Source organism: Rhizophagus irregularis, chromosome 12 (assembly GCF_026210795.1).
Source record: "Rhizophagus irregularis chromosome 12, complete sequence".
NCBI lineage: Eukaryota > Fungi > Glomeromycota > Glomeromycetes > Glomerales > Glomeraceae > Rhizophagus > Rhizophagus irregularis.
The window spans coordinates 2,019,468-2,046,257 of NC_089440.1; the positions used below are offsets into that span (position 1 = coordinate 2,019,468).

General features: G+C 28.9%; 6 protein-coding genes across 6 annotated transcripts; 3 read left to right on the forward strand and 3 right to left on the reverse strand.

Annotated features, from left to right (window-relative positions):
* Nucleotides 1-263: 263 nt before the first annotated feature.
* OCT59_004005 (uncharacterized protein) lies at nucleotides 264-2,000 on the forward strand. Its single transcript, XM_025309344.2, has 3 exons — nucleotides 264-591; nucleotides 683-1,340; nucleotides 1,415-2,000. Exons 1-3 carry the CDS (start codon nucleotides 308-310, stop codon nucleotides 1,877-1,879), a joined length of 1,407 nt encoding a protein of 468 aa, XP_025176668.2. The 5' UTR covers nucleotides 264-307; the 3' UTR covers nucleotides 1,880-2,000.
* OCT59_004006 (uncharacterized protein) lies at nucleotides 1,964-3,391 on the reverse strand. The gene is made up of 7 exons (XM_025318216.2): nucleotides 3,275-3,391; nucleotides 2,989-3,203; nucleotides 2,846-2,927; nucleotides 2,630-2,778; nucleotides 2,534-2,567; nucleotides 2,200-2,458; nucleotides 1,964-2,122 (listed from the first exon to the last, which is right to left on the reverse strand). The coding sequence occupies exons 1-7, from the start codon at nucleotides 3,349-3,351 to the stop codon at nucleotides 2,054-2,056; spliced, it is 885 nt and encodes a 294-aa protein (XP_025176667.1). The 5' UTR covers nucleotides 3,352-3,391; the 3' UTR covers nucleotides 1,964-2,053.
* Nucleotides 3,392-3,573: 182 nt separating this feature from the next.
* On the forward strand, nucleotides 3,574-6,668 carry OCT59_004007 (uncharacterized protein; the record flags this gene model as incomplete). The annotated part of the gene is made up of 8 exons (XM_025318215.2): nucleotides 3,574-3,591; nucleotides 3,668-3,780; nucleotides 3,869-3,963; nucleotides 4,030-4,129; nucleotides 4,196-4,339; nucleotides 4,424-4,559; nucleotides 4,631-6,531; nucleotides 6,614-6,668. The coding sequence occupies 8 exons, from the start codon at nucleotides 3,574-3,576 to the stop codon at nucleotides 6,666-6,668; spliced, it is 2,562 nt and encodes an 853-aa protein (XP_025176666.1).
* Nucleotides 6,654-8,762, reverse strand: OCT59_004008 (Acetolactate synthase mitochondrial). The gene is made up of 7 exons (XM_066148002.1): nucleotides 8,595-8,762; nucleotides 8,179-8,454; nucleotides 7,865-8,091; nucleotides 7,452-7,790; nucleotides 7,182-7,376; nucleotides 7,032-7,118; nucleotides 6,654-6,787 (listed from the first exon to the last, which is right to left on the reverse strand). Exons 1-6 carry the CDS (start codon nucleotides 8,736-8,738, stop codon nucleotides 7,058-7,060), a joined length of 1,242 nt encoding a protein of 413 aa, XP_065996642.1. The 5' UTR covers nucleotides 8,739-8,762; the 3' UTR covers nucleotides 6,654-6,787; nucleotides 7,032-7,057.
* Nucleotides 8,763-10,257: 1,495 nt separating this feature from the next.
* Nucleotides 10,258-15,808, forward strand: OCT59_004009 (uncharacterized protein). Its single transcript, XM_025309342.2, has 22 exons — nucleotides 10,258-10,349; nucleotides 10,486-10,665; nucleotides 10,745-10,859; nucleotides 10,936-11,041; nucleotides 11,125-11,404; nucleotides 11,476-11,796; nucleotides 11,932-12,081; nucleotides 12,147-12,706; nucleotides 12,782-12,875; nucleotides 12,958-13,127; nucleotides 13,192-13,272; nucleotides 13,352-13,466; nucleotides 13,536-13,610; nucleotides 13,675-13,719; nucleotides 13,794-13,949; nucleotides 14,037-14,174; nucleotides 14,262-14,380; nucleotides 14,464-14,566; nucleotides 14,647-14,805; nucleotides 14,882-15,012; nucleotides 15,083-15,143; nucleotides 15,211-15,808. Exons 1-22 carry the CDS (start codon nucleotides 10,275-10,277, stop codon nucleotides 15,355-15,357), a joined length of 3,381 nt encoding a protein of 1,126 aa, XP_025176663.2. The 5' UTR covers nucleotides 10,258-10,274; the 3' UTR covers nucleotides 15,358-15,808.
* Nucleotides 15,809-24,251: 8,443 nt separating this feature from the next.
* OCT59_004010 (uncharacterized protein) lies at nucleotides 24,252-26,721 on the reverse strand. The gene is made up of 3 exons (XM_025308867.2): nucleotides 25,282-26,721; nucleotides 25,138-25,200; nucleotides 24,252-25,048 (listed from the first exon to the last, which is right to left on the reverse strand). The coding sequence occupies exons 1-3, from the start codon at nucleotides 25,607-25,609 to the stop codon at nucleotides 24,783-24,785; spliced, it is 657 nt and encodes a 218-aa protein (XP_025176662.2). The 5' UTR covers nucleotides 25,610-26,721; the 3' UTR covers nucleotides 24,252-24,782.
* Between the last annotated feature and the right edge of the window lie 69 nt (nucleotides 26,722-26,790).

A 26,790-nucleotide genomic window follows, 5' to 3' on the forward strand; every position in this document is an offset into this window, starting at 1 on the left:
TCTGAGAATACGAGTATTACGCAACTTTTAAAGAATACCTTACGTAAACATACGATCATATGATACATGCATTTCACATGAATTACCGGAAAATGTAGAAATGGTATTATTGGCGTAATTTTTGGGGGCAATATTCATTTATTACCAAAAATGGTTATGTCACAATACATCACAAGCCATCACAAGACCTTTCACAATTCTTGGGAATGTGAAACATCAATTCGATATATATAGTCGCCAATTTTTGGATTCTCTATTTTTTTAAAAAAAATTTCTTATCAAAAAAATTTCTTATTAAAAAAAGAAAATGTCATCTGTAGATACTCAACCGCTACTTTCTACTTCTAATTCACATAAACATGTTAGACATGATTCTGCTAATACACATTTGATTGGAAGGAAGAGTTCTTCATCGACAGTATTAATGGCAAAGAAAAGTAACGATTCTCAAAGAGATCATCATGAGAAAATTAAGAAAAATAGGAGTAATAGTAACGATAAACATAAACATAAAAATCATTTTACGAAGGAAAGATCGATACCTAAAAGAGAAAGACTGATACCTGAAAGTGACACTATACTTGATTTAGAGTAAGCATTCATTTTAATAATTACTTTTTCAGTTAAATGGTTTTTTTTTTGGGAAATTATTTAAACCCTTCTTTATTGGATATTAATATAGAAAATTAGGTAACGATGATAATGTAACATTACGTAATGCGCTTATTCCTCTTATAACTGATATGTTACCAGGTTGGGACGTCTCTAATGAAAGCGACATTCAAATAGAGCGTGTTAGCGGAGCTCTTACAAATTGCGTGTTTTTCATCACGAGAACAAAGAAATTACATGATCAAACTAAAAATAAAAAACCTCTGCGAGTTTTATTAAGAGTGTATGGTAACGGTGTAGATCAACTATGTGATAGACAAAAAGAATTAAATTTTTTAGAGATGTTATCAAACTTGAAGATTGGACCAAAATTATTGGGTGTGTTTAAAAATGGTCGTTTCGAGCAACACCTTGAATCCGAGACATTAAAAAGTAATGATTTACGAGATCCATCAACTTCAAAATATATTGCTCAGCGTCTGTCTCAATTACATAATATTATAAATATATGTCCACCTCCTCAGGAGAACATTAAGCCTGAGGTTTGGGTTAATATTGACAAATGGTATCCGTTGGCGTTAAACGCTATATCCTCATTAAAATGTACTGAAGAACAAAGAAAAGGTCTAGAAGAATTTGATTTTAAAATGTTGAAAGATGAGATTGAAGAACTCAAATATAAACTTAGCCACAATATTGATTCCCCAATTGTCTTTGCACATAATGATGTAAGTATAAGTTTAAAGTCGGTGGTCCACGTTGTATTGAATGATAATCATTCTAATTTAATTTAATAATTTAGACACAATACGGGAATATTCTACGACTGACAGATGGAAGTTTAGTCGTAGTGGATTTTGAGTACGCCGGCTATAATTATCAGGCATTCGACATCGCCAACCACTTTTGTGAGTGGACGTATGATTATCGTTCGTCAGTTCCACATAAAATGAATTTAGATTTATACCCAAATGAAGATCAACAAATTGATTTTCTCCGGGCTTATATAGATGCCTATTCTATTCCCAGTGATCATACAATCAATAATCCCTCCGAGACTCATGATAATTATTTACAAAAGCTTAAATTAGAAGTTTATGCTTTTACTTTAGCAAGTCATGTCATGTGGGGCTTATGGGGCTTGGTACAATCAGGTCAAAGTCAAATTGATTTTGATTATCTTTCCTATGGTATGGAAAGATTGCACCGTTTTAGAGAATTAAAAAATGAGGTTTATGAGCGTTTACCTCTATTAAATAAAGATTAAAAAAATTTTCATTCGTAAGGCATTTTATTATTTTAGAAATAGATCATGTAATATTATCACCAAATGTATAAATATTCACATGTATAAACATTATAATAAAAACTCTTATTTTATTGCTAAAAATACATATGATTCACTTTAAATAAACACTAATACAATTCACAATTATCATCATTAATTCTTTTCTTCCGAAACTTTTTTAAAGTTTTTTGGTGGTACGCTAGTGCAAGGTCCTTCAGGTGTCTAAAACATAAAAATAACAAAAGTTATTACAAATTTAAATATTATTTACTTCTACATACAGTACTTGTAAAATTTACCACATAAGCAGCGGTGAGACCACCATCAACCTTAAACTCAACACCTGTAACGTACGTTGATTCATCTGAAGCTAAGAATAAAGCAGCATTAGCTATTTCAATAGGTTCACCGAATCTTCCTATTGGAATGTGAACTAAGCGTCTATTTTTCTTTTCTTCCGTATCAAGATAATTCATTAATAATGGAGTACGTAAAGGGCCAGGACATAATGCATTAACACGAATATTTTCGCGTGCATGAATAATTGCTAATTCCCGACTTCACTCGGATTAGAAAAGACAAATGAATATTAGAGAACTTCCAATAATTATATATAAAATAAACTTTACATACCTCAATGCTATAACTGCACCTTTAGATGCGGTATCTATAAAAGGCTTGTTAAATTAATTTCATATTGAATCTTAATATATAAATGTTATTACTTACATGCTAATTGAGGAGTTGCTGAGCCCATTAATCCTACAAAACTTGCAATGTTAATAATATTACCACCATTCTTCCTTTTTCGGAAGGCTTCAATAGCGTATTTACATCCAAACCAGACTCCTTTAAGATTAATATCCATGGTAAGATCCCTTAATTATGATAAAAGATCAATTAAGGAAGAACTAAAAAAAAAATCCCTGTTATATTAATATTCACCAAACTTTTTCATCGGTATTGAGAGCATCATCATCATGAGCATGCATAATACCCGCGTTATTTAACATGACATCAAGTTTACCTATTTAAAATGTATGATTAAAAACCAAATTCAAAACCTTAAAGTAAATAATTATATATACCAAATTCTTTAAGAGTGTCTTCTACAACTTTCTTAACTTCAGCTTCCTTGGAAACGTCGCATTTCATAGCAATAGCATGTTTACGAACATGTATTGGTCCAGTTTTTTCCTTAATTCTTTCAACAGTAGCTTCGGCCGCTTTAAGATCAATATCAACTACAACGACGTCAGCTCCCTCTCGGGCAAAAAGAACTGATGCTTCAAAACCGATACCGCTGTGGGAAAAAAAATAACACGTAAAAAAACTTTATTTATTACTCGATAATAAAACTTTAAAGCCTTTTACCTTCCTCCTCCAGTAATAATACAGACTTTTTCATCAAGGCGTCCCTTAAGATCTTTAACAACTTTTGAGATAGACATTATTTCAGATAACTGAAATTCGTACGTTGATAATAATCTTCAATCGCGCATTCAAAATTTAAGTGCTGATCAAGTAACGAATGTGGCCATTTTATTGGTCATTATGCCACTCACCCAATTGTCAGACGCGTCTTCGATTAAGGTATGTCGGGTAATTGCGGGTAGACCCGTAGAAGTAGAACCACAAAATTTTATAGATAATCAACTTTTCTTATCAAGAAAATGAAGACCGATTTTAAGGTAATTGTTTTGTAACTAAATTTACCACACTCAATACATGAGTTAGTTATATTAATATATTTTATTCTGTCTGAAGTTTTCTAATTTATGTGGAACAGTATATACCCAAGGAAATTTATTGTTTACTTCTGATGGAAATTCATTATTAAGTCCGGTTGGAAACCGTGTTTCGATGTTTGATCTTTTAAAGTATTACCTCTATAGTTAAGAATTATGAAATTTATATTTAACTATAAATAGTGAAATTTACATTTTTTTTTTGTTTATTATTTCGAAGCAATAAATCCCTTACTTTTCCATTTGAAAGTAAAAAAAACATCAAACGAATAGCCTTGTCTCCAAATGCTAATTTGTTGCTTACAGTTGATGAAGGTTTGTTAAGCCTATTTTAAAATATTTTTTATAAACTCATCTAACGTTAATTTTATATAACTTTAGATGGAAGAGTACTTTTAATTAATTTTCATCGTCGCGTAGTGTTACACTATTTCAATTTCAAATCGCCAGCTGAAGATGTCCAATTCAGTAATGATGGCAAGTAAGTATTTTCATTATTATTAATTATTTTAAATTAATTGCTTAGTTTAACTATAAATTGAATTAGATATTTCGCTGTTGCTCTTGGAAAGCATATTCAAGTTTGGAAATCTCCAGGATTTAATCGTGAATTTGCTCCATTCGTATTACATCGAAAGTATACAGGTCATTTTGATGATGTCACATCTATAACTTGGACGAGCGATTCTCGGTAAATTTTTAGATAAAAAATTCATCTATTCTCTAACTTGATTGCTAATTTATTAATCTAATATTTTAATAATTTTTTGCAAAGATTTTTTATTTCCACTTCAAAAGACATGACTGCAAGAATTTATTCTCTTCATCCCATAGAAGGATTCACACCAATTACGTTAGCAGGACACAGAAATTACGTAATTGGTGCATATTTTTCTTCTGATCAGGAAACAGTAAGTAAATACATATTTTCATATTTTTATTTGTTCAGGATAAACAAATAATTTACAATTTTTTCCCCTAGATTTATACTGTCAGTAAAGACGGTGCATTATTTATTTGGAAATACAAAGCATTTAATGAAATAAAAAGGGAGGAGGATGAGGATGATGAAATGGATATTGATAAAAAAGAAGACGTTCAACTAGCAAAGAAATGGGTGATAGTTTCGCGCCATTATTTTAATCAATCTAGTGCAAAAGTTGTTTGTTCTGCTTACCACGCAGCGTCAAAATTACTAGTTATTGGTTTTTCATCTGGAATTTTTGGAATTTGGGAAATGCCAGAATTTAACAATATTCATACTTTGAGTATTTCACAAAAAAGGATTGATTCTGTGACAATTAATGCTACTGGAGAATGGCTAGCATTCGGATCTTCGAAATTAGGACAGCTTCTAGTTTGGGAATGGCAATCTGAATCATATGTTCTTAAGCAACAAGGACATTATTATGATATGAATACCTTATCATATTCAGCAGATGGTCAGAATATTGCGACTGGAGGTGATGATGGAAAAGTTAAGGTGTGGAATACTGTATCTGGATTTTGTTTTGTCACGTTTTCTGAACACTCTTCAGGTGTGTCGGTGGTGGAATTCGCGAAAAACGGACAAGTGTTATTTTCTGCATCTTTAGATGGAACTGTTAGAGCATTCGATTTAATCCGTTATAGGAATTTTAGAACCTTTACATCACCTTCACCGGTCCAATTTACTGCATTGGCAGTTGACCCCAGTGGAGAAATTGTATGTGCCGGTTCAATGGATACCTTTGAAATTTTTGTTTGGTCAGTCCAAACCGGTAAACTTTTAGATGTGTTAGCAGGCCATGAAGGACCAATAAGTTCTTTAGCTTTTAGTCCGTCTGGTATTGAATTAGCTTCTGGCTCATGGGATGGTACGACACGTACATGGGATGTATTTAATCGTGGAAAACATGTTGAAATATTTCGCCATAATTCAGATGTATTAGCTATAGTTTATCGTCCTGATGGAAAACAATTAGCAACTTCTACATTAGATGGTCAAATTATTTTTTGGGATGTTGAAAATGGTATTCAAACTGGTACTATTGAAGGTCGTAAAGATATTTCTGGAGGTAGGAGAGCCAATGATAGAACCACAGCTGCGAATTCTTCTTCAGGAAAATCATTCAATAGTTTATGTTATACGGCTGATGGATCATGTATATTAGCAGGAGGAAATAGCAAATATGTTTGCCTTTATGATGCGAAAAGTCAATTGCTTTTAAAAAAATTTCAAATCTCTCATAATTTATCTCTAGATGGAATACAGGAATTTTTAAATAGTAAAAATATAACAGAAGCTGGTCCACTTGATTTAATAGATGAAACGGGAGAATTAAGCGATTTAGAAGATAGGTTAGATAATAGTCTACCAGGGACACAGAAAGGAGATCTTTCAATACGTAAAACACGCCCAGAAATTCGTACAAAATCTATAAAATTTTCACCAACAGGACAATCATGGTCAGCAGCATCAACAGAAGGTTTATTAATTTATTCATTAGATGAAAACTTGTTATTTGATCCATTTGAATTAGAAATTGATATAACACCTAAAAGTATATTAGAAACTTTACGTTCAGAGGAATATCTTAAAGCACTTATTATGTCATTTAGACTTAATGAATTATATTTAATTCATCAAGTTTATGAAAAAATTTCACCTGAAAATATCGAATTAATAGTAAAAGATTTTCCAGAAAAATATATAGAAAAATTATTAAAATTTATTGCTAGTAACATTGAAGAATCTCCTCATGTTGAATTTCATTTATTATGGATAATGAAATTATTAGCTATACATGGAAAATATTTAAGACAATATTCCAATCAATTTTCGAGTATATTGCGATTTTTACAAAAAGCTATTGGAAAAACTCTAGAGGATTTGGCTAAAATGTAAGTAATTGATCATTGAATTATGTAATTCATTAATAGTTTGAAGTCGTGTTAATTAACCTTAAAATTTTATTATTAATAGATGCGATGAAAATATATACACAATTGAATATCTCATATCTTTAAAAGATCAATAAAAAAATGGGCGAATATTTATTGTCATACGATTTTCCTTTAAAAGTATAATCATAAAATTTTATTATTTAGTATCGAAATTTGCTAGTGCTAATTTCAAATTATTCAATATTGGTGCGTCCTAAATAAATAGATGCAAGCATGATATCAATAATTTAATTATTAAAAAAAAAAAATCCGAAATCATGAACTGCCTCTCGGAATTAGACTATCAACGCTAAATTATCAATGGTAAAAGAAACTTCCAAAATTTATGAAACGAATAAATTCATTCAATTTATTAAATCTAATTTAATTTAATTAGAGGATCATATAAAGTATAATATAATTTATATATACGTTGTTAATTGATATAATATACTTACATAAAAGAAGTTTTTTTTAGTTTTTTTTATTTATTTTCCGGACGGAGATTTCTAACAGTCTTACCAGTTTTCCATATTTCACTTTCCCTAATAGAATACAACCAATTAATAAAATATATATAATAACTATAACATGTCATAATAAATTACCTAATTTCTTCTAGCTCTTTTTCTAATTCTTCACGATATGTGGGCGAGGAGTTCTTTTCCAAAACTCTACGAGTTTCACTTCCATTAGCTACAGCTTCGTATAATCTTTCAAAAACTGGTTTGTTTGCATCACGGAATGGCTTATACCAATCAAGAGCACCACGTTGAGCCGTTGTTGAACAAGCAGCATACATCCTTTATTTAAATGTCATATATTAAATACCAAATAATAAGTAAATCATATATCATTGATGTAACATGATGTTTTACCAATCCATGCCATTTGCGCCAATTAATGGATACAATGATTGAGTTGCCTCTTCCACAGTCTCATTAAACGCCTCGGAGGGTGTATGTCCACGTGATCTTAAAACTTCATACTGTGCAAGGAATAAACCTTGAATTGCACCCATAAGTACACCTCGTTCACCAAAAAGATCAGAGAAAACTTCTCTTTCAAAAGTTGTTTCATAAAGGTAACCTGACCCGATGGCTACACCAAGAGCTACAGCAGTATCTTTTGCTTTACCAGAAACATCCTGAAAGATTGCAATAGAGGAATTTATGCCACGTTTATCAAGGAAAAGAGAACGAACAGTTCTTCCTGATCTATATAAACCAAATCAAAAATCAATTTTCGAAAAGAACGCTAATTATAAAATTTCGAAATAATGATTACACACCCTTTTGGCGCAACCATGATTACATCAATATCTTTTGGGGGTATAACATGAGTCTCATCCTTGAACACAATAGAGAAACCATGAGAAAAATATAAAGTCTTTCCTTTTGTTAAGTGTGGTACAAATTTAGGCCAAAGTTCTTTTTGTGCAGCATCTGACAAGAGATTAAAAATAATCGTTCCTTTTTTCAGGGCTTCCTCAATAGGAAAGAGTGTCTTTCCAGGAACCTATTTTTATTTGATAATGCGATAATCGCAGTTACGTCAATATAAAAACGTGAATCTCAAATATATATGGTAATAAATAATATGCACCCAGCCATCTGCCAATGCTTCATTCCAGCTTCTTCCACCTTCTCTAAGTCCAATGATAATATTTAATCCATTATCACGTGCATTCAAACTTTGCCCACTTCCTTGAGGCCCATATCCAATTACAGCAATTGTATCATTTTTAAAAAACTCTTGAAATTTTTCTTTTGGCCAATCGGATCTCTCATAGACAACTTCTTTAGTTCCACCAAAATCGAGTGTTTTCATAGTTCGAATTTGATTTGAGTGAGAGTGTTTTAAATCGTTTAAAGTATTAACCTTAATTCGTTGGAATTCAAAATAAAATAAAGTAAAATAACTAGTAATAATTGACCTTGCTTAAATAATTTTTGTATTTCAATTTATTAATTATCATAGACTAGCTTAGATTATCTATTTTATTTTTAAGTGGTAAGTACCTTAACACTAACAGCTTTTCTTGGAGTTGAACTTTTTAGTATCGAGTAAGATTTTGAGCCAACAATAACGTGTCTTTGTTGCTTTAAAAAAGCAGCGTTAGAGGAACGACTTAAAGAACGAAAAAAAAAGCGCGTAAAATTCATTTGTTATCTCAAATAAATCTTCCTAAAAAAAAAGATGGACATTAAGCCTTATATAGCTTATATAGTAGTATTGCAAAAAAAAAAAAATTATCCGGATCTTAAGTGGCGCAGAAAGAAATCTAAGACGAAAATGTTAAAATGTTTGAGATCAAATTATTCACGTGATCTGAAAATTATCGAAGCGAACGCACTACAGAAACCCGGGAAAATTCCATTTTTATAAATAAAAAAATAAGAATAAAACACAATATAAATGCCATACATTTTTTAAACTTACATGGTATGTGTATTTTTGAACGCTCTACAAATTTACCTAGACGAGAAAAATACATTTTAAATATAAATTTTTGACTTTTTATATGATAATTCGTAAATAATTAATTTTACAAAAATCTGTATTCAAAACCTACCTAAAATTGGTCACGTGATCGCTAAATTTTCACTGGTAGTTATTTTTATAATAAATGAATAAATCGGAATTTTTGCTGTATTATGGAATAAAACGGAATTTTTATGATTTTTTGACAATTTTATTCCGGCACGTGACAACTAGCCAATCATCATTGCATATTTTATTGACTATATACGCTAGGGAGTTTGACTATATCGTGATAGAATTTGTAAAAAAACTAGCATTTCAATCGTTTTTGGCTAAAATTATTGTGGTGTTACAGCGCAGGGATTGCTTAATGTACAGCGATATTAATGTACGAACTGGCCGGAGTTAACGTTAACGCTATCACGTGCAAGTGCATAACTCCTAAACTCGGGCCAGTTTGTACGTTAATATTGTACACCCCTACTGTACGTTAAGGACGCCCTACAGCGCAACCTAAGTTGGCCTGCATTAAGATGTAAGCCGGCTAGAATTATCAAATGTTTCTTACTAAGGTAATAAAAATTTGCGTCTCTGACGCACTATGAAAAAAAAAATCGATCACGTGAATTTCTCTGTCCTCCACGTGATCGTCACCCAATGAAATCGCATGCACGGTGGTGCGTACGTTAAGGTGGATACGTGCTAAATCCGTGAAAATTTTTTAAACCCGGAACGTGACGCAGAAGATTTATTGATTTCGGAAACATTAACAATACAAATACGATTATTCCAAACGATTATAATCATCCGACCCTTCTAAATTCCGGTAAAATTTATTTATTCCGGTCACATGTTCCGACGCAAAAAACGATTTTAGATCATTTCAAAAACTTTTTGTGTGCTGGTCCTGTTAAACAACTTTGCCTATCAAAAGTATCAAAAGTATCAAAATATCTGTTAAAAAAAAAATAGTATCATTATGAAACGCTCATAATTTTGTTCTATGCCTTCCGGACGATTCATTAAAAAAAAGACGCGAGAGATAAAAATAGTGAATACTGTGATCACTCCTGCGACATATTAGTGACTGATCAGCTGATCAGCAATTTGTTGAAAGTAAATCACGCGTTCGTATTACATCAGGCTTCGGACTTCGGACTTTTGGTATAAATTTACGAAAGGAGCTTTGTATAGTTTTTTACTCTCAAAATAATACAATGTCGTCTTCAAAAAGACAATATCGGGAAATCATTGAAAGTGAAATAGAGGAAGCTGAGTCAACTGACGATCAAGTAAGTAATATTTATTCATATTTCACTGCTTCGAAAACCTCAATTATAGAAGTGGAAACAGGCACTTGGCTCTGAGCCAAGTAAAAATTATTGCCCAATTTAGTATACTAAAATTTAATTTACGACAATATGAAAGCGTCAAGCTAGGTCAAGGTTTAAGTCAAAATCAAGGTATATTAATCCAAAACGCGCTCGTCGCTCAACAACAGAAGAGATAAGCGCGTTTCCTAACAATATAATAGAAGAAGATAATTTTGAAAACGATGAAGTTGTTGAGGAATTTGAAAGAACAATGCTTCGCAAAAGGAATAATGGAGTAAAGAATTTAATTATTATTAAATACAGAATGAACAATATCAATAGTTTTAATCAATTAAATTATTATTATTATTTAGTCTACGGCAGAATCTGCCGTTATTGAATCAATTGAATTAGTTCATTTTATGTGCCATAAATTCCTTAAAGTGTCTTTTGGTCCTAAAATCAATTTCATTATAGGACATAATGGGAGTAAGTGTGATATTGAATATATTGATTTTTATTTCCTTTTACAACTCGATTTATTAAATTTTGTTATTTTGTTCAGGTGGAAAAAGTGCAATTTTAACAGGAATCACGGTCTGCCTTGGGGGAAAAGCTAATGTTACAAATCGTGCTTCAAATTTAAAATCGCTTATTCGTGAAGGAGCCAAGTAATTAATATATGTTTATCCCCTTTTTTCTGTTTCGCTAACGAAAAAAAACTCATTCCATGTATTCCATGTATATTTTATAGTGTTGCACAAATTACTTTGAAGCTTCGAAATCGTGGAGAAGACGCTTTTCGTCATGAAATATATGGCGATTCAATCATTATTGAACGTCGAATTACTCGTGATGGAAGTAATGGATACAAGTTAAAAACTCAAGATGGAAAGACAGTTTCCACAAAACGAGAAGATTTGAACGCAATCTTGGATCATATGGCGATACAAGTAGATAACCCTTTGAATGTGTTATCTCAAGATACTGCACGTCAATTTTTACACACATCAAGTCCCGAAGATAAATATAAGGTATATTTTCATTTATGAAATATTGAATCGCAGTTACAAATTTATTAATATTTAAAATATTTTTTCATAAGTTCTTCATGAAAGGAACACATTTAGCTCAATTGAGTTCTGATTACGAACTTATTCGCGAAAGTATAGATACTACAAGAGAAATCATCAAATACAAGAATGAAATTCTACCTGACCTTCTCAAAGAGGCTAAAGAAGCAGAAGCAAGATTTAAGGACATGCAAAGAGCTCGTGAACTTGAAAAGTCCCTCTCTTCATTGAAGGAACAAATGGCTTGGGCTCAGGTTGAAGAACAAGAACGGATCGTTAATGACGCCGAAAGGAATTTACAACGGGCCATGAAACGTTTACCGAATTTACAAGAAAAACTCGAAAAGGAGGAGGTAAGAATAATTATGTTCGTTCATTATCGAGTAATCACGACGCTTCTAAAAAAAAGGCAGTTACAGAAATCATATGCAAAAAACACCTTACAGCAGAGTTTTCTAATCTTTAATTCTGTTTCATAATTAATGTAGGCTGATTTTGAAGAAATTAATACAATTGTCCTTGATTTGGAACAAAAATATCATAGTTTGACAAATATTTCTATCAATCCTTTGAAAGAAAAGAAAAAAGAATTAAATGCTCATATCAGAGATAAAGTGAAGCAACTAAACGAACTAAAGGTAAAGAGAAATTTGAAAGATTTAACGATTTGTATATTAACGTAACATATATGCATCGCCTATAGAACGAAGAAAGAGAAATCAATGATTCTATTAAAAGCTTAAAACAAGATGTTGAAAGACATCAACAAAGAATAAACGAGGAAACATCAAAACTTAAGGATGATAATCTCCAAAAACGTAACGAAATAATAAACGCTATTAAAGTATCAGAAGAACAACATGCAGCATTAATAGAAGGACAGAAGCAATGTAAATCACAATTAACTGAGCTTGAAGAAAAAATTGATCACATCCAAAGTCAAAAATTTTCTTGGGAAGGTCAACTTCAAAGATGTCAAGAAGAAATTATACGTTATGAAAGACTTTTGCAACAATTAAGTGATCAGAAGAGTGATCGTCTCAAGATTTTTGGTCAAGCAATACCTGATGTTCTTAGCGCTATCAATAGAGAGCGTAGATGGCATAGAAAACCTGTGGGACCTTTTGGGTTGTTTATTAAATTGCTAAAACCGGAATGGAGCGAAACTCTTGAATCTGTAATCGGTAATACTTTGAGTACGTTTGCTGTTAACAATCACAATGATCAAAGGCTTTTGGCAGACATAATGAAAAGATATAAGTGGTAAAAATAGTATAATAATATAGTTTTTCTTTATCTATGTACGAAATGCTTAAATTTTATATTATTCTTTCTTAGTGATTCACCAATTATTGTCGGCGAGGATGATCGTTTCGATTACACAATAGGAGAACCGGATGAACGATTTCTTACCATTTTACGATCGCTGAGAGTTTGTGTCTATACCAGTCGATGTTTTATACCATTACTTAAATTTGATCTTTAGTCTAATTTAATACGTTACATTTTCGTAGATTGAAAATGAAAATGTTAAACGCCGTCTCATCAATAATAATCGAATTGAATCGATAATTCTTGTAGAAAATCGCGCGGAAGCTGATAAAATAATGTATAACAATGGAAAAGGGTTTCCTCGTAATGTTGAGGGTTGTTACACTATCGATGGATATAAAGTTGGTCATAAGTAAGTAATTTTGTGTTTATAATTTAAATTCCATTATTAACTTTTCAAAACATCGTACTTTCAGGGGCGGTGGATATTCAACACAATCTATCAATAAGTACAGAGGACCAGCAAGATTTAATCAAGATATTGATCGCCAGATTCGGTGAATTATCGCATTATTATTGTTTAGTAAAAAGATTTTAAGAAATAACTAGTCTTATTATTCTTATTAAATGATTTAGAGATACGGAAAAGAAGTTATCAGATACTAAAGAAACATCTAATCGTTACAAGGCTGAACTGGAGAGAGCTAAATTTGAATTGAAAAAAGCAAATGAAGAAAAAGGGATTTTACAAGTAATATATTAAATTAGTGATATATTTATATGTAAAAAAAAATAATAATTTATTCATTCAAATTTGTAGTGCAAATTACAAGACGATCATCGGGAAGAAAAAGAATTATATAACAAAATTCTACAACTAAAAGATGATCTGCAGGTTAATTATCATTTACATCAATATATTAATAAGTTATTTGTACTAAATTATTTATTTATATTAGCAAGATGTACCAGCAAACATCGCTGCTCTTGAAGAAGTTATAAAAGTATAATATTTAAAATGTTGATTTGTTATGTAATTGATCACATATTACTATTCTAAATAATCACATTTCCGCAGGAAACTGAGCGAGAGATTGAAATGTATGTGGGACAATATACCAATATTCAAAGAAAAATGGTAAAAATAACTCAAGAACATGAACCTTTAGAGAATGAATTTGAAGATATTCAGCAGAGACTGGATTCACTGTCAAGCGAGGCTGAAAGTCTTGGCGTGAGTTGTGAATAGTAACTCCGATATTATACTTCATACTATATATATATATTCATATGTTTTTATCTTTTCGTTTATCAAAAAAAGGCAAATATTGAAGAAAAGGTTCGAATACGAGTAAAGAGCGAAGTTAGTAAAAAACACTGGGAAAACAAATTAGCGTCAGAAAAAGAAAGGATTGCGTCAATTTCATCTGAAGTTGATAAAAAAAAACGCACTCTTGAGGTATTTATTATTTCATTTATTAAATTTAAGTATATTTATAACTTTATTATATAATTATATGCAATTGCCAATGTTTTGAATATACAGGAATGGATAGATCAAGCAAAAGCTTATTGCCCTGAACGAGTCGAAGTTATGAAGCCAGCACATGAACTTGATCGTGAAATAAAAGAAATTAGTACTCGATTGAGAGAGAGAGAAAGAGAGTGCGTTTTTAATAAATTTTGAATGATTTCGGTAATAGCTTAGAATCTTATAACCTTTTTGACTTTTCTCTTCCCTCTCAAAGACATGGTGCAAGTCTCGAAGAAGTTTCATCAGCTATGTCTGCTGCACGAGATGCTTATCGTAATGCGAGTAATGAGATAAAGCTTATGGATCGATTTATCAATGTATTGTTAACGTTAAAAATGTTTTTCTTCAGTGTTGTAAAATAACAAGTTCAAAATTTATTAATTTATTATAATATTAGGAGCTCAGACGGGCTTTGCATGATCGCATGCATAAGTGGCATTTTTTTAGAACGTTTATTGCTGTCCGTGCTAGGATACAATTTTCGATGCAACTATCTAAACGTGGTTATTCGGGAAAATTGGACTTTGACCACCAGAGTAATAAATTGTCCCTGAGAGTTCGTAAATTTTTGAATAATTGTCCCTTATGAAAATTATGAAAAAAATTGCAGCTAATAAAATGTTGATATATAGGTTCAGATTGATGACCAACTAAATCAAAATAACGACAAGGATCCGAAATCCCTTTCTGGCGGAGAAAAGTCTTTCTCCACTATTTGCTTATTATTGGCTCTTTGGGAAGCTTTGGGATGTCCTATTCGGTGGTAAGATTATAAAGCTGACTTCCATTTATTACCCTAATCTATTTTAATTCTGTTTATTTATACTTTAAAGCCTTGACGAGTTTGATGTTTTTATGGACGCTGTTAACCGTAGGATAAGCATGAAAATGATGGTAAATATAAAGATATCTGTCTTAAAACTCTACGCGTCTTAATAAAATTTTTACCATATAAAAATAGATCGAGTCGGCACGTGTTGCAGATCGCATACAATATATTTTGATTACTCCACAGGACGCGAGCAGTGTTTCGCCTGGTCCTGATGTTCGTGTACATAGATTACAAGATCCTGAAAGAGGTCAAGGAGTTTTAAATGTTGACTCATAATCAAACAACTGTTTTTCGATAATTGATAGATACTTAATTTGACATAATATAAGATCACAAGACGAAATAAAAGATAAATAAGCTATAAGCTATTCTAATTAAAACTATTCAACGTATTGTTTAGAACGCTATGCATTGTGTATAATGCAACTCATTATCATATTTTACCCTTGGTAATTTTCGTATTCTTTCAAGAACAATTTCTGATCTTTTGTTATACAATGCTTTCAAAGATCTCTACAGATGCATCTTTTATGCCGATAATCCCAAATTTTTAATTATCCAGCCACTTTTTTATAACGAAACAATTTTATACATATTAATGTTTTTTATTATAATAGTTTCTTACATTCATCAAATAGTATAGTAGCATAATTTACATAAGTTATATAAGTTTTGGCCTAAATGTAGTAAACTTAAGTTTATCAAGTTTAAAATTTTAAATTGTATATATTGAATATTTCAGTATCTAATGGTTGAGATTTATACCATTAGAATCATCTATTAAGAAAATTTGAATTATAGTAAATAATTCAAATAGTATACTGTGATAATAGTAAGCCTAAAACTTTTAAAAAAAATCTCAAGCTGTAATTAGATCAATACCAATTAATATAAATTTATTAAAATTTTCTTTAAAATACAATATATATACTGTATATATATATATATTGGAGTTTGCTATTATCGCCGGTGGCGATCATCATTTACCCGACACTTTTATAATTAAAATTCCACCCCACGTGACCAGTGACATTTAAAGGGATGTGAAAAAAATAATTTTGCAAGGCAAAAAAAAACTGAGTCCCTCAGATGCAAAAATATGAATCTTGACCCGTCACATGGATTAATCTTGACCCACTGCATGCACGTTGTTGATCACATATATTTTACAATACACCATGAATAGGATCGACAACGTGCATGCAGGTGGGTCAAGTTTCACGTACGTGACAGGTCAAGATTCATATATTTGCCCCTCAGATAAATATAAACAGTGAAAACGCAGTGGGGTGTGATGCCGGTGATGAATATTACAAAATCACGTGGGGTGGAAAAAGTGTCGGTGATACTGGTAAGATGGCGATCATCACCGGCGTCACATGATAATTTTAATTTTGGCCGGAATTAAGTGATCGACATAAAAATTCTTTTCCCAGAATCTTGTGTAATACATTCCCGTAAAACAAAATTGCCTTTTTAGATTGTATAGCGTTACTTAAAAGGAAATTTTGGCCGGAATTATAAATTTTGGCTGAAATTATATTAAAAACAAAATTATTGATAATACCAATTCAAAATATTTCTAAATAAATTAACAGATTCAATTTATTTTAAAATTAATGATTTTTATATAGTCTTTAAAATTATAATTTATAAGTAATTTAAAAAAAAAAAAATATTTTTTTAACATTTTATGATTTGAAATATAAGAATATTAAATTTCACTTAATGTAAAAAATAAATTCATTCTTATATTTAAGGGACAAATCGCCACTCAACCAAAGAAATTTAATAATGCCGATTTATGCAAATTATCACTAAAAATGGCTAATACTCCTTTTTTACCAGATTGTCATATCATCATGTGATATGATACACAAATTTTAAAGACGGTAATTAATAGTGACAATCCTAGCTAAGTCACTTGCAAAGTTTGAAATCGCTAGAGTTTCACGTTTTTGACTTTTCTATGTAGAAACGCAAAATTCTGACAGTAAATTTCCCATTAACCCAAATATTGGATGAAAAATTTTTGAACATTTTTCACTGTAACTAAGCTATATTTGGTTTTTTATTTGGTTTTTAAATCTTTATTTAGCTTTATTTGAATCTTTTTAATATTCACATTCTTTGTTAAACTTGTACAGTTTCTACTAAAACTACATATGTATACCTATAGTGCAAGTTTATGAAATATTTTTTTTGGACATGAAAGTTATTGTATACTGTTTTTTTTCACTTATTGGAAAAAAATTTATAGTAAAGAACAAGAAATTCCAAAAAAAAATTTTTTATTAATTACAAAGCCGTAAAATTAATTATAAAATGTCGATCATTTTCTCTGGTTGAATGATGATCTGTCTCTTAAATATCTTAAATATAAAAAAGAAATATAAGTAAATTATTTTATTAAAATTTTTTTTATTTTTATTATATAAAAAAAAAAAAATTGAAGTTATACAATTTTAAAAAGTACTATTTATTTATACTATTTATTTTAATTAAATAAATGATTATATATAAACTAAAAACCATTTTTATGTCACAATTTTCAACTTTAAGCTTTGAATATATATTTCAGAAATTCAGAATGTAATAAAAGCATGTAGTAATATTAAAATAATTATATATTTTTTCAAAAAAAAATTCTAAAAATTTTCAGAATTCTATACAATTTAAAAGTTAATAATTTTTTAAAATTTTATTATAATTACATATAAATTTATGAAAAAAAAAAATGTTTTATAACCTGTTATTTTATACATTAAAATTTTTATTATTAACTGAAATTAAAAGTATATAATAAAATTATATAATAAATAAAATGAAAAAATGATATTTTAATTTATTTATTACATTTTATCATAATTAACATTTTTATTAACTATTTTTAAATTAATAATATCTGATATATACTAATTATTCTTTGTACAGTAATATTAATAGTTTAATTATATTGTTTAGCTAATAATAATAAATTATATTATACTAGGAAATGGAAACCATTAAGAGTCCAGAGTGAAAAAATCTTGTATCACCTTATTTATTAAATTTTTACTTGAATTTAAAATAAGAAAACAAAATATAATAAATAATTAAGTAAATGCACTAATAAATAAAACAATGTGTTAAATGTAATAAATATTTAATATAAAAATGTTATAATGAATGTAAAAATATAATAAACAGAACAAAATAAATGTATTAAACTTGTATTATATGATCATTTCATTAACAATTATTAAAATTAAAATTAATAAAAATCGCATAATCATTTTTTTTTATTACATTAATGTAATTTTATTCTAAATATAGTAATTTGAAGTGATGATAATGATATGTGATGTTTGATTAACAAAGTAAAATACTAGCCACTATGAAATTTCTCTTTAGTATACATAATGAAAAATAAATTCATAAATCATGACACTCTTCGAAAACATAAAGCTAAAGAGAATAAAACACTTAACCAATGTAAAATATGTCTTGCAAAGCAATGTGAAAACAGGCAGCAAAAAAGAGTAAGAAAAGACACAGAAGAGCGAAAGACATGTATCACACGTAATAAAGAACGAAAATGCATAATGCTAGTAGTGAAAATGAATGAATAACATAAAAAATGTCTTAATCACTACTATAAATAAAGAAATTATCTGAAGAATATCTAAAATACAACGAATCAAGACTTAAATTCTTAAGATAGTGATGCAGTCGGCGCAAATGACACAAAAATACGTGTTGCAATTAATACACTAAGTGAAAGTGATCAAAATTTTTTAAAAAAATTTTGTGACAAAATTAACAAATTCAAACATACTGTTTATTCTACCTGCAAAGCAAGCTTCTCATCTATAATACTGATAAAAAAAAATACCAATATTACCATAGTAAGATAATATTTCTAAAAAATAAAACCTTCTAAAAAAATTCTCAGCAGACAATAATATGGATCCAAGAGAAGTGCCTGATGAACTTCAGAATCTCATAGAAATCAAAGAAATATTGATTACAACAATTTTTTCTGTAATGTCAATAAGGTTGCTGAAAAAACTAGGGGGTTTTGGCAAGTTGGCGAAATGCCGAAATGGTGAAACTTTGCCAAAATTATATGAAAGTCTTATTAAAAAGTTGGCAAAACTCTGGAAAAAAGCAAAACCTGACAAAACCTATTATAAATGCCGAAATTGCCAAAACCTTATCAAAATTATAATAAAACTATAGTAAAATTTTGGAGAAACTAATCATAGAATTTTGGAGAGGTTTAAGCAGGCAACCTTAGATGTCAGTTTACAGACTTTGAGAAGAATAACATGAATATCATGAAAATATAATTAATTTTCCCCAGGACATCCAAAAATTTGTTATAAAACTTCTTTAACATCCATCATCACTAGATATTTTAGTCATACATCATAAATTTGAGAGTAATCTGGAAGCATTTAGAGATTTTAGAGTTAAATACCTTAAAGTTATCTGTACATTAATAATATAATGATTGATCATGAAGTTCTTTGATCTTTACCAAATGATGGTCTAATTGATGAACAGCTTCAAGATATTGATGAAGAATCAGATTTCAAAAATGATGAAGACATAATTACATAAACATTTGTTCCATATTTTCTCCTAACATATCACGAAGATGTTATCATTAAAAATATTTTGATTGAATGCAGGATAATAATTATCCTATTACATGGCCACAAATGAATAGTAATCCTGTTAATGAATTTCAAACATTAGAATATATCATATGTGCATTTCCATCTTTATATCCAACTGGAAATGCAAAGTGGATTAAAGATGTTAAGTCTGCTAAATACTTCAAACATTTTCTTCTATATAAAGATGGAAGATTTGTATGCTATATTCATTAATAGTATTTCGCACTGAATTTCTAAATGCATTGGCAAGCACTATAAGAAGAGAAGATATACGTTAAACAAAACCTTACTGATGATCAAATTACTGTTTCAGATATTTAGGAAAGAATTATTCAAGACGATAATCATATAGCCGATAGAATTATGCAGTTTCTCATCAGTTCTGGAATATATAAAGTAACGAACTGTACAATATAATTAAACAAATAGATTCACAAGGCTTGATTTTCTTTATATTTAATGCTGCTAATTTGCACTGACTCAAATCAGCGGTAATTCTGAAACTTCAGCTAAACATTATTACCAAAATATTGTTAACAATCTTCATATTGCAATTTAATTTTTCAGTAAGCAATTTGAAATATTCTTTAATGACGTTCTAAAATAATAGTGGGATTTAAAGGATTGGTTTGAATAGCAGCATCGCAGCAATATTAATGTGTACAAAATCAGAAAAAGAAGAAATGCATCCAAAATAGATTGAAAATAAATGAAGGAAAATGAAAACATAATAAATGAAGTTATATAATACCTTGATAATTTAGTCATCACAATAAATCTAGGACTTGATATGTCTGTTTTTAAACAGTATTCATGCCAAAAGAAAAATAAAGAATTATGCGATAACTAGCAAGATTACGTCGATTTGATTAACAAATTATAAAGATATATTCAATATAATCATTTATATTGTCTTTGAACAAACATTTGTGAGAGATGATAATTGTGGACAACTAAAACTTGTAACAGCACAAAACGATCAATATATTAATCCACATAATCGATTTCAACTACAAAAATGTGTGAACTAACATGAATTTAAAGCTAATTCTAATTATACATATTACACTGCAATACATCTCGAAATATGCAAGCAAAACGAAGCTACATTCAGCAGCTTTTTCAGATATATTGATTTGAATTCTTAGTGAAAGTTAGCCAGAAAATCTGTTATTTGTCCCAATTTAAAGGCTATTACTACTAAGGTTGCCTGCCTAAACCTCTCCAAAATTATACGATTAGTTTTTCCAAGATTTTACTATAGTTTTATTATAGTTTTGGCAAGGTTTTAGCAGTTTCAGCATTTATAATAAGTTTTGTCAGGTTTCGCTTTTTCTAGAGTTTTACTAACTTTTTAATAAGACTTTCATATAGTTTCGGCAAAGTTTCGCTATTTCAGCATTTTGCTAACTAGCCAAAACCCCCTAGTTTCTCCAGCAACCTTAATTACTACATAGTATTGTGAAACAGAATATCTATACCTAAGAAACTTGTTATATTCTTCTTAGTTTTCCTCTCTATAATTCAAGTTGGCAATTTGTTTTCTTGTATCTTAATAAGAAAGCACTGAGATAGATTTGTGATACTAGAGAAACAGAAGATTTTCTTATGATTAATAATCCAGAACAAATAGAAAAATCACTCTTAAAAATATATTGGGACCAACCTACCGAACTTGAAAACTTCACGTTATATCAACTTCATTTAATATACAAATTGGTTAAAAATCAATGAACTAAGTATTAATGGAAAAATATTGTCCATATTTTTTATAGCTATTACCAATACATGAAGGTCCTCAATAGGAAGAATTCTGTCACGTAAAAGTTGTTCTTTACATTCATCATCGAGATCTTCAATAATTAACAAAAATAGTATCATCATATAATCAACTTTATATAGTCACCATTTTGAGAAGATCAATATTAATCCAATTGATATATTTGAATCACCTATAGATGATGCAAAAAGTGAAATAATTGATGAAGAGAAAAAGAACTTAATTATTGAAGATAATGAGCAAAAAGAATATTAACTTGATTAAATGTTACTTGCACAATAATACATTTAGGGCTAGTAATACCAATAATTAATGATTTCAAGCGTCTTGAAATTAACAGTAAATAACTGAAGCAATTACAGGATAAATTAAAAAATGTGAGTTATATAATAATCAACGAAAAAAGTATGGTTGGTCATGCTTTAATTGATATATGACTCCGGTAAGCTTTTCTAGAGTATAATAATGAACTATTCAGTGGCAAATCGGTTATTATATTTGGTGATTTTGGCTAGTTCTCACCGGTTCTTGATCTTCCTATGTATGTTAATACCAAGTAAGACGCATTATCCAATAGTGGTCTTGCAGTATACAAAAAGTTCAATAAAATATATCAGCTTAAGATTATTCAGCATCAATTAGGAAATTCTAAAGAACAACAGGAATTCAGAAATATTTTATTGAGGATGTGTAATAGAGAATCTACCATAAACGATTGGAAAATTCTTACCACACAAATTGAAGATAAGATCGGCATAACAGACCGTAATAGTTTCAAATTCAGGTTATACATTCAGGAGGTAATAAAGCAAAAAAAGCTAATTCAGACACAGTGCATGATCTCAAAGTGAATATATTACTTGTAAGAGATGTACGAATCATGTTAATGGTAAACTTGTAAATAAAAAGCAGACTAGTCAATAGTTTGATAGAAACAGTCTGAAATATAATAAGAAGACCAAGAACTGCCTTATCTTTTTATAGCAGTCCTGATCTCTTTTGATAATTACAAAGGACCTACCATTACTAATTTAGAGGGTAAAAGAGTTGTACCAATTGCACTAATTAAACGCACTTGGACTGGTAAATTTGGAGCTTTATATTTATACATGCAAATTCCTGTTCATCTTGCGTGGGTAATTACAGTGTATAAAAGTTAAGGTCTTACATTAAATAAGGCCGTAATAGATCTTAGCTATAAAGAGTTTATCACAAAACTTTCTTTTGTGGCAGTGTTTTGAGTATACATATTAGAAGATATTCTTTTCAAACCATTTAGCTTTGAGAGACTTCAGCGCATTAAAGATGGCAAAAGGCTACTCAAGAAGGTTGACGAAGAAAAATGTTTAGTTTTTATGGTACCAAGAAACTGAATGCTTTATTGTAGATAACAAATATATATCTAATAATATAAAATCTAACAACAAATAGAATTTAAATTTTGTTCTATTTTTTTTTCACACTTGGATTGTTTTTTTTTATTATTATTAATGTAGCACAAAATTGAAAAAGACATAATGCATGTGGACAACCAGATATCATCACGTGATACTATTTGTTATAGTCTTTTGAAAACATAAAACATATATATATAATTCTTCGCTTCACTCTGAACAACAATTAAAATAAAACTAATAATTTTTAGAGTGAATTTATTTACCGCACCCTGCGTTACAACGCATCCTTCCTTTTTTGTAAATTGTTTATGTCGATCTTTAGTTTATACACCGCACCCCCTTAAAATGGCAAATGATAAACATACAAATATATATAAATTTGTAACGCAGGGTGCGGTAAATACATTATTTCTAATTTTTAAACTATAATATATAGTTAAAAAAGTAATTTGAAAATTTGAAAAAAAAGTAAAATTTTATTAATTTATATTTTCAATTATTTTTGATAAGTAATCAACTTTTTAAAATCATTAATTTTATTTTATAGATATAAATATTATACATTAAATAATTATAAGGATTATTAATCAGTAAATTTAAATATTAATGAATTTATTAATATTAAACAATCTATTCATAACCTAATTTTAAAGTTAACATATTTTTATATTAACCAATCAGATTGATTTATATAATAATCAAAAATTTTGGATAAGATATATAAGTTTTTTTTAATAAAAATAAATAAATAAAATTTTTTTTATAAAAATGGATTAAACTTGATTTTTTTAAAATATTTTTTTCTGCCTTTTTTCCTCTCTTAAATCCTTTTCCTTTATCCTTTTAACTTTCTTTTATATTTTCCCTTTTCCTTTCTTATTATTTCCCTTCTTTCAGTCTTCTTTCTTTTTTTCCTTTTATTTCTTACTCCTTTCCATTCTTTTTTTTCCCATAAATGTACTTACTTTCCTTCTGGACCTTTCTTGGATACTAGACTTGAAATTGTAAGTTGAAAAGAGGTAGTTTATTGATTTGGGATTTGAATTTTAGATCGGCAAAATTATAATAATTATATAATTATAAACCTATAAAATATTACACCATTTCCGTTATATTCTTTATATGCATTGTTCCGTTATCCGTGTTATGGATAATATGAATATGGATTATCCGTTCAATTTTTTTTTAGATTACGGATATTAAATTTTATTACGAATATATATCCGGTAAGATAAATGAATACACGGATCCAAACTCTAAATTATCACATTTTTTTAAATTTATTTTTTAAAATAATAACATTAAAAAAAAAAATCAATTATCAGATTTATATTAACAAATATTACCGTAAAAATATACGGACTATTTTTTTTAAATTATAATTTTTCTAACCCTTTTTTAAACTAATACATGTATAAGGTCAATACCTTATAATATACGTAAAATAAATAAAATTCTAAAATAAATCTCGGAAACCGTGAAAATAATGCCGAACAGCTAAGAATAATTATTTATAAAATAGTTAAACTAATATATTAAATATTACGTAAAATAATATCAATATGATGGATGTGTAACTAATTCATCTGATAAGACAACTAATAACCATCTTTAGATTAAAACATATCTCTAATAAAAACATCGGTATTAATTAGAAAGGCTAAATTTATTCTTTAGATTTACCTAATTAATCTCAGATCAGCGCCAAAATTGTGCAGATCATCAGTATTCCAGCGTTCATTCCTATCCAAGTTTCTTTCTTTTTTTTTTTTAAATACAAATTAAATATGCAAAATAAATAAATATCTTTATTAAATAAATATAAAAAAAAAGTCAAATGCTACGTAAAATAATTATCAATTAGCGATCATTAGTCATGATGACAATAAAAAAGGTAGTTAAAACAAATATGGTTAACAACGTGCCTATTAAAATACTTCCTCTACTAGCAGGAAAATGACCCTTTGTCATTAAGTACTGAGAATGAAAATATCTTGTAATACCAAATGAAAGAAACACTACACCCAATAATATAAATATGATACCCAATACTTTCCCCTCCTTATTATATTCATTTGCTCGTTGATCATCTGATATTTTGGTTAAACGAAACAATTGTGTGATCGCTGAAAAGAAGAAAAAGGAAATAAAGTAAGTAAATAATAAATAATTTTAATTTTGAAAATATTCTTTGAATAGTGATTAATTAACTTACCTATACCAATACTTATGAATGAAAGAGAAGTACGAAGCCAGGCTAAAAATGTTCTTTCATTTGCTATGAATTAAACATAAAAGTTGAATTTGTATGAACTAAACATAATGAATTTATGATGAGACAAATCACTTTTTAACATACCTAAATGATCTCTAGCGACACTAGCTTTATTTTCCAATGTCAAAGAAGGATTAATCTTACTCCACCAAGTTTTAGGACTATCGACATTATTATCATTATTGTTATTATTATTATTATTATGATTACTATTTTGCTGATAATCGCTTCCTATATCCTGTGAGTCATTGTTAGGAATTGCCTTATTTTTTCTATCAGATTTGCTATCAATAGTTTCTACTACGCTATCAAGATCATATGATGAGTAATTCGAATCGGTTGAACCAAAAGAACGACGATTAGTAAGACGTGATTGAGGTTGTTTGATGTTCCCAGGTTTCGGAGAAGGCATTTTATTAAAAATATGAGAAAGATAAATTAAATGATTCTATTTATTTAATAACGAAATTTGAAGTTCGTTCAACAAACTTTTATAATGAATAATTTTATAATTGATATTTTATTTTTTTAAAGAAATTATTGTAAAGTGATAAAAAATCAAAAAAGATAAATTTGGTTTAAGAATATGTAATTATATATCAAAAATCAATTATACGTAAATTAACTTAAATTGGAATGTTTGTTGGCGTAAAACCAAAAAGGTCACACAAATGCATGATTGACCAATAACATCATAACATCTTCTTCGAAGATAGAAAGGAAGGTACGTCTTTTCCTTTTTTTTAAAAAAAAAAAAATATTGATGATGATTTAAAATTTTCCAAGCATTTAAATATCAATGTTAAGAAATCGACAATACTTTTTTAATCTTTCTTACTTAAAAAAGAGAAATTAAGTTCTATATTTCCCGCTTAAACGCCCAAAAGATCCATTGTACACATTAACCAATCATTGTGAAATATTGCGTTTTCAAAACAGAACATAAATAGATAAAAAGAAAATTCAGATTATTCTGTAATATTCCGTATTTTTCTGTATTGTAATCAGAGATTAGGTTTTTTTACCGATGATCATTCTGTATGGTTAGTGAAATATGAGAATTCTTTTTTTATGAAAAGTTCGGGTGAGAAAAAACATAAACGATTTGGGCAGTAAACTATAAAATAAGGAAATCATGATGAAAGGTAAAATTACTTGTACATATATAGTAATTGGCGAAAAATAATTACGAAATTTAAGTAGGGCGTTATGGTTATCCCACGTGATGATTGGTGGCGCAATGTGATAAGAATTAAGAAACAAGTTAAACAAGTTTTATGGGTGAAAACGGAGAAATGGTTTCAATAACGGCAAATAATTTATGTCTTTCTTATAGGGAGGGAGATTTTTCCTTACCCCTTATATTCGAAATATTTGCCCAATAATTTTTAATACCGTAATTTAAAATAAAACCAACTTTTTTCCCTCTTTCACTCTTTCTCTAGTTAGCACATATACATTGCATTGCTTTTATAGATTGCGCCTCTTAATAAATAATAATTCTCTATTTGTTTCATCATTTCTTGAGCCTTTAGAGGGGAAAATTGTCAAGCTTTAAATCCTGTTTCATGTAATACAGTGAAGTATATATAC

What these genes read in the sequence shown, in the direction of transcription:
- OCT59_004005 (XM_025309344.2), top strand. Translation starts at nt 308, where the DNA reads ATGTCATCTGTAGATACTCAACCGCTACTTTCTACTTCTAATTCACAT. An exon ending in GACACTATACTTGATTTAGA is followed by an intron (nt 592 to 682) that starts GTAAGCATTCAT and finishes ATATTAATATAG; the next exon opens with AAAATTAGGTAACGATGATA. An exon ending in TTGTCTTTGCACATAATGAT is followed by an intron (nt 1,341 to 1,414) that starts GTAAGTATAAGT and finishes TTAATAATTTAG; the next exon opens with ACACAATACGGGAATATTCT.
- OCT59_004008 (XM_066148002.1), bottom strand. Translation starts at nt 8,738, where the DNA reads ATGAATTTTACGCGCTTTTTTTTTCGTTCTTTAAGTCGTTCCTCTAAC. An exon ending in GAAAAGCTGTTAGTGTTAAG is followed by an intron (nt 8,455 to 8,594) that starts GTACTTACCACT and finishes CAACGAATTAAG; the next exon opens with GTTAATACTTTAAACGATTT. An exon ending in AAGCATTGGCAGATGGCTGG is followed by an intron (nt 8,092 to 8,178) that starts GTGCATATTATT and finishes AAATAAAAATAG; the next exon opens with GTTCCTGGAAAGACACTCTT.
- OCT59_004010 (XM_025308867.2), bottom strand. Translation starts at nt 25,609, where the DNA reads ATGCCTTCTCCGAAACCTGGGAACATCAAACAACCTCAATCACGTCTT. An exon ending in TGTCGCTAGAGATCATTTAG is followed by an intron (nt 25,201 to 25,281) that starts GTATGTTAAAAA and finishes TTTAATTCATAG; the next exon opens with CAAATGAAAGAACATTTTTA. An exon ending in ATTCATAAGTATTGGTATAG is followed by an intron (nt 25,049 to 25,137) that starts GTAAGTTAATTA and finishes TCTTCTTTTCAG; the next exon opens with CGATCACACAATTGTTTCGT.
- OCT59_004006 (XM_025318216.2), bottom strand. Translation starts at nt 3,351, where the DNA reads ATGTCTATCTCAAAAGTTGTTAAAGATCTTAAGGGACGCCTTGATGAA. An exon ending in AATACCGATGAAAAAGTTTG is followed by an intron (nt 2,779 to 2,845) that starts GTGAATATTAAT and finishes ATCATAATTAAG; the next exon opens with GGATCTTACCATGGATATTA. An exon ending in GGTGCAGTTATAGCATTGAG is followed by an intron (nt 2,459 to 2,533) that starts GTATGTAAAGTT and finishes ATCCGAGTGAAG; the next exon opens with TCGGGAATTAGCAATTATTC.
- OCT59_004009 (XM_025309342.2), top strand. Translation starts at nt 10,275, where the DNA reads ATGTCGTCTTCAAAAAGACAATATCGGGAAATCATTGAAAGTGAAATA. An exon ending in ATAATGAAAAGATATAAGTG is followed by an intron (nt 12,707 to 12,781) that starts GTAAAAATAGTA and finishes ATTCTTTCTTAG; the next exon opens with TGATTCACCAATTATTGTCG. An exon ending in GGATAAGCATGAAAATGATG is followed by an intron (nt 15,144 to 15,210) that starts GTAAATATAAAG and finishes ATATAAAAATAG; the next exon opens with ATCGAGTCGGCACGTGTTGC.